Below are 6,600 nucleotides of genomic sequence, written 5' to 3' on the forward strand. Positions count from 1 at the left end.
CTCTACTGCTCTCTGGGGAACACAGGAGTAGGCCATTCAGCCCCTTGAGCCTGTTCCATAGAAGGTTCCACAGACTAAGGACCCTCTGAAAGAAAAAGTAAAGGAGTTTTTCACTCCTCTGGGGTAAATGGAGGTGTCTGAGTATGGAATAGATGCTTTCAAAATGGAAATCAAAAATGGTTAGCATTGCTGCCTCTCAGCACCAGGGACCTGGGTTTGATTCCTGGCTTGGATTACTGTCTGTGCGAAGTATCAAAATATGCACGTTCTCTCCATGTTCGCATGGTTTTCCTCTGGGTGCTCCGGTTTCCTTCCACGTTCCAAAGATGTGCAGGGTCGGTTGATTGGCCATGCTCAGTTGCCCCTTAGTGTCAGGGGATTAGCAGGGTAAGTAAGTGGGGCTACGGGGCTAAGGACTGGGTGATATGGGATTGTAGCTAGTACAGACTTGGTGGGCCAAATGGTCTCCCTCTGCACAGTAGGGTTTCAATGGCTTCTAAATTTGTAAATCAAAAGAAATTCCAAAGATGTGCTGGTTTTGAAAATCCAATTGCTAAGACCATAAGACATAGGGGCAAAAATAGGCCAATCGAGTTTGCTCCACCATACAACACAATTGTGATTGATCAGAAGTCATAATGCTCAATTCCACTTTCCTTCCTTCACTATAATCCTTAATTCCCTTACTGATTAATAATCCATCTATCTCAGCCTTGAACATATTTAATGACCCAGCCTCTACAGCCCTCTGCGGTAAAGAATTCCACAGATTCAGTACCCTCTGAGAGAAGAAATTCTCATTTCTCCATTAAACGGGCAATCCCTTACTCTGAGATTGTGCCTTCAACTCTCCCACAAGGGGCAACAATCTCTCAACATCTATTCTATCAAACCCCTTGGGTGGCACGGTGGCATAGTGGTCAGCACTGCTGCTTTACGGTGCCAGGGACCCGGGTTCGATTCCTGGCTTGGGTCATCGTCTGTGTGGAGTTTGCACATTCTCCCCCTATCTGCATGGGTTTCCTTCGGGTGCTGCAGTTTCCTCCCATATTTTGAAAGACGTGCTGGTTAGGTGCATTCACCTGAACAGGCACTGGACTGTGGCGACTAGGGGAATTTCATAGTAATGTTAATGTAAGCCTTACTTGTGACTAATAAATAAACTTTAACTGACCATGAGCTTCCAGTTTTGAAAAGATGAACTTTTTTTTGGATATAATTCCAGCAGATTTGTGAATAGCTGACCCGTGACCACGATGATTAATTATCTAATGTACCATTTTCCCTGGCTAAAGCTTCAATGTCTATTTCTCTACAGCGTTATAATGACTGGAGCCTACAATAACTTCTTCAGGATGTTTGACCGCAACACAAAACGAGATGTCACGCTGGAAGCCTCCAGGGAGAACAGTAAGCCACGGGCTGTGCTTAAACCACGCAAAGTCTGCACAGGAGGCAAGAGGAGAAAGGATGAAATTAGTGTTGACAGTTTAGACTTTAACAAGAAAATTCTGCACATGGCCTGGCACCCAACAGAGAACATAATAGCTGTGGCAGCGACAAACAATCTCTACATATTTCAGGATAAAGTGAACTCTGAGATGCAATAGGTTTCCAAATACCTTTTGGTGTAATTATAAACCGGCCTTTTTTTTCTGACCTTTCTGCCAATGATCTTCACAAGGTTGTATTCATCTTAGTGGAATTGTGGAGTGTGGTTTCTCATTAGTGTGTATCACTTGTCAGTAAGAATTGTTTTTCTTTATATCAGTCACCAGGGGTGAGCTCAGCACTGCAGAGTGGAAACACAGAAGAGTACACATGGCTACCATCTACACAGTCACACCTCTTTCTCCAGTTGATCAAATTTTTATGTTTCAGGCACCATAGAAACTTTGCTGGTTGCTTGAAACTTTTCACTGAAGATCTCTGAATTTGTACACCAGGACACAAGTAGAATTTGAGATCTGACTACCTATTCACTCCTGATTTGTGGTCCACCTTTATGGTGGGCTCAGTCGGCCTTGCATCAGTAAATAGCTTTCACCAGGCACCTGAGAGGTTTAAAAAAAAAGCTACTGTCTTTGTTTGCTGTGTCAGCCTGCCCAAAATGTAATTTTTAATGTACTGCTATTCGAATCGATGCAATGCTTTGTTGCAAAATGGATCACCCTGTTATTAGACAACTCAAGTGGGTTCAGCCATTCTTCTATTGTCACTAGCTTGGCCTGGGAGTTTTAAAAAAAAAATCCATCTTTCCTTTGCTGATTACCATGAATTGTTGGAAACAGGATGAGTTGGAACATCTTCATCCCAAGCCCACAAAGAAGAGCCAAAAAAATACTATCTGCTGCCCAACTGATGCAATTGATAGCAACTTGGCAGTTTGACATTAAGTGCAGTTTAAAAACTGGCACAGTACAGAGTAGAGCACTCGTTTCGAAGTTAGGAAGGCATTGGATTTTGAATAATGTTGTGGGAGCTTTGCATTGAATCTGAACAATTTTGCACCTCGCCTGAAACCTTTTGACGTGGTCACTGGCTGCAAAGTGGGGAAAATGAATCATAGCCCAGCACTGCCACTGTTAAGGAAACAAACAGAAAGGTTATGCAATTTTTCTTTTCAAAGGAGTATCTTCCAAATTGTAAAATAAAAAAGGTGGCCTGTCCTCAGTAATTCTCCAGAGCAGATAAAATGGAATGGCCTACCCAGTTTTGTATCTGCGTGCCAAATTGAGCCATAGAACAGAATATTACAGAAATTGAGGAAAAGGTGTTTTAACTGTTTATGGGGATGCATTGTTTGTGCCCTGTTGCAAAATTTGAGAGAAACTTTAAAGATTTAGTTGGAATGTAGAGCATAATATTTACAGGCTGTACATTGTTAGATAGAATATTGCTAATAAAATCATTGTTTTTTTTTGTAACGAGATCAAAGACAATGGGAAGATAATGTTACACAGGTTTGATTTTTTTTCTGCTACTTGAAATAAAACATCAGAAGACACACTGCCTTTGGAGAACCTGTCATGTACATTGACAGTTCCTTTTTTTGTGTGTGTTTTTGAAGGTTAATGATTTCTCAAATATTCATTAAGGGGGCTAAAAAAAAGTCTACTAGACGGTCTTTGCCGTCTGAACACTATTTAACCCTTGCACTCATCACTTCTGGATTTAAGAATGTCCTGAGATCTTTGGTATTTTCTCACGTTTTGTTGGTTTTCGCAGTAACCCAAAATTGTGTGTCCCGGAGTGAGGAAGGAAGTACTTCAACCACACCTGCGTCTTCATCCAAAAACTCTGAGTCATTGAATTTAGAAAGATTCTGTCCAAATTTGTACACTAAGATTGGTCATCTGCAAAATTAGTTTTGATTCATAAAGCACAATGCAGTTTTAGTAAGTTAATCTGTGTTGGGAAAGGCAATGAATGTTGTTGGAATATTTAGTGCATCCTTGGGTTACTCTTCTCTAGGTTATCAAATTCACTGAGAAGCTTCATTGGAGGCTATATGCTATTCTACTTGCTGGGGGGGACGAACATTAAAAAGAAGAAAAGCATACATTTAAAGCAGATGTATTGAGTGTTAAAATGCAAGCTGCAGGAGATGCCTACATGTAAGAGCTAACTTCAACTATCGCTATTTCTATGGGGGCAAACTTTGAAATTTGCTAGCGAAAGGGGTATCTGTATACCTGACCAATGCTTTTTACTTCTGATGTAAAGTTGGAAAATGTTTGTCAAAGACAGAAAGGTTATCAGGTTTGCTAATATCAGGTTTTCAAATAAAATCTAATATCAGCCTTTGCATAAAGGTGTACTTTGCTGTTTTGTGCTGATGTTCTTTTAGCCCATATTCTTCATTCATAAGAATTCCTGGATTATGGTGGCCTGGAGTCCAAAAAGTACATTGGCAATGTTCTTTTGAAGCTCATTACCAATGCAGGAAATTTATGTAGTTAATTAGTTACACAACAACTTGATGAAATCAGACCTTTTATTACTGGTGACAATTTGCACAAACTATTACAACAAGAAATTGTACTATCTTGTTTCAATATTTCCATCAAATGTTTTATTTTTTAAAAATTCATTCGTGGGACATAGGCAATAAATGCTGGCTGGTCAGCATTTATTGCTTATCCCTAGTTGCCCGAGAACAGTTGAGAGTCAACCACATTGCTGTGCCTCTGGAGTTGCATGTAGGCCAAAACAGGTATGAATTGCAGATTTTCATCCATAAAGGGCATTAACCATGAACCAGATGGGGTTGTCCAACAATAGTTTCATGATAGTCAATAGATTCTTAATTCCAGATTTTTTTAGTGAACCTGAATTCAATATCTGCTATGGTGGGATTTGAACCTGGGTCCCCAGAACATTAGCTGAGTTTCTGGATTAATAGTCTAATGATAATACCACACTTTCTGTGGATGGCTGACTGATTCAAACTTTGCACTTTTTCCCACACAGCCAACTCAACTCAGCTCAATATCTTTCATCTTCATTTCCTTTGTCCTTGGCACCCCTTTGAATTTGATCTTCCCAAAATATAAAAATCTTTCATGTTTTTTCCTGTTGCCTCTCCTTTTGCATCAAATAAAATTTAATAACTTTCTTTTGTTTATTTCTGAAATCTTTGCAAACTGCAAAAGCCATTTACTCCTCTGAAATTTAACAGCTGGAAAACAAAGTTCATCACTATCTCCTAATGCAAATTTCTAAACTTTAATTATGAACCCACTTTACCATAGGCACTGCAAATGCATGCATTTATTACCACTATTGCTTTTTTCAACTCTCCAACAAGCTGTCTTCATTAACCTTTCCCCAGCTTAATTAAATCATTTATATATATTACGGGGGTGACTTTCCGTCCGTGCTGCACTTGATGCAGAATGTGCCAGCCTTAGAAAATAGCATGTGGCACTTAATGTTTTGTGATCACCCCAGTCCTGTCCCCCATAATTTATGTTCATAGGAGTCTTGGATGAGAAATCTATTAATATTTGACGGTGAGTATCCTCAAGTCTTCCACAATGTAGGCAAGCTGGCCTACATTGCCAGGTCTGTTCTTTCTGTTAATCCTAATTTCTATTCAGAATTATTTAAAAATTGAGGCAAATCTAAAAGTATATAGGCAGATAGTGAAATAGTTGATGAAAGATGATTCTACATCTCAGATCTTGTGTTTTATAATGATTGCCTGATGATCAAGAATGTATTCTTTTCCATTGCTATACAAGCTGCAAACAAAGCAACATGATACTTTAACCAGGCATCAGGTCAGTCAGTCATATTTCCTCAAAGCTGAGCCTGAAGTTGGAGTTTTGCCAACTCAAGTTCGACAAAGAGCTGTGATATGATGTTGTGCGGCTTCCAAGGTGGTCAGTATTGCTGAAACTTCAGACAATACAAGACTCGCGAAGCTAATGTCTCAGTTTAAAGACTTGACTTTTTTATTTAGTCCAGCAGCTGCCAGGAGAAATCAACAAAGGGTTAGGGCAACTCCTAAGATGGAGCAACTAGACCTCTCAAATGATGTACTCAATTCAAAACAGATCAATTGTACGTTTTCTTATCAATTACCCCGGCCTTTCATTAGCTTTAAATCAATCATCTTCAGTATACATAAATCAACAATAATATGTCTCAGCCAATCACATCTCATCCTCTGCCATAGTGGCATTTTATTAGTCCACAGAATCTGGAAGCTAACTCCGTCTTGGCTGACTTCACTTCCCATGTTGTCTAGTAACCTCAGACGCTAGTCCAAAGTTCAAATGAATGATCCCATGAGTTCCCCTATAGGTCAAACCAGATTAACACATGACTCCACGTCTGGGCATGCATCCAACTTATCTGAACAGTGAATAAACCCAAGTCATGAAATATGATTAAGTGTTCTAAATGTTCTCTCCATTCCAAAACTCTACTGACAAAACTCGCATATTCTCAAGGCGTACTCTTAGAATATGGCTTTGCCCTAATGCCCTTTACCATAATGCTTCGCAACAAATTACTCTTGGCTAAAGTAAACAATATACCTTAAAAATACATTAATACATTAGAAAATCAGCATATGTGTTTTAAAATCACTGTTCAAATCCCTTACTGCTTCTCATGTACAAGCTGCTTTCTTGTTAGCAGGTTTAAAAGTCATTTAATTTAATGCTGGGTAATTCTACAGGTGCCTTAATGGTTTAAAAATCTCATCTATTCGGATTCTTCCTCTTCCATGGAGTTTGCAATATATTGGTTTGAAATTATGATAAAAAGCCAACGTTTGGTACATCTTCATTAACTGAGATTTTCCATATGTTTTAGAAAAAGGTATTAAAGGAATTGCAGCCTTGGATTTAAGTGATGATATATTCATGCATGCACACAAAACGTGATGGGGGAACAGTTGGGGAGTGGCAGGGGTGTAATGTCAACTTTTCAGGTGAAAATTAGTCTGATTTGATTTGATTTATTATTGTCACGTGTATTGGGATACAATGAAAAGCATACCATCCATAGGGGAGAAGGAAAGGAGCGGGTGCAGTATGTAGTTTTTAGAGCCATAGCTAGGGCATAGAGAAAGGTCAACTTAAGAGA

The 6,600-nt window shown here is 39.2% G+C and overlaps 1 protein-coding gene across 4 annotated transcripts in view; it reads left to right on the forward strand.

The window, feature by feature from the left end:
- LOC145346944 (serine/threonine-protein phosphatase 2A 55 kDa regulatory subunit B gamma isoform) overlaps positions 1 to 3,796 on the forward strand; it is a 320,021-nt gene extending 316,225 nt beyond the window's left edge. For all 4 annotated transcript variants that reach the window (XM_080194824.1, XM_080194843.1, XM_080194837.1 and 1 more), the window contains one exon: positions 1,319 to 3,796. In XM_080194824.1, coding sequence (XP_080050950.1) covers positions 1,319 to 1,610 — 292 coding nt within the window. In that variant the 3' untranslated portion in view covers positions 1,611 to 3,796. The remainder of the gene's footprint in view (positions 1 to 1,318) is intronic.
- The last annotated feature ends 2,804 nt before the right edge of the window (positions 3,797 to 6,600 follow it).

The sequence above is a fragment of the Carcharhinus amblyrhynchos genome, chromosome 1 (assembly GCF_965287045.1).
Source record: "Carcharhinus amblyrhynchos chromosome 1, sCarAmb.v2.hapA, whole genome shotgun sequence".
Classification (NCBI taxonomy): Eukaryota; Metazoa; Chordata; class Chondrichthyes; order Carcharhiniformes; family Carcharhinidae; genus Carcharhinus; species Carcharhinus amblyrhynchos.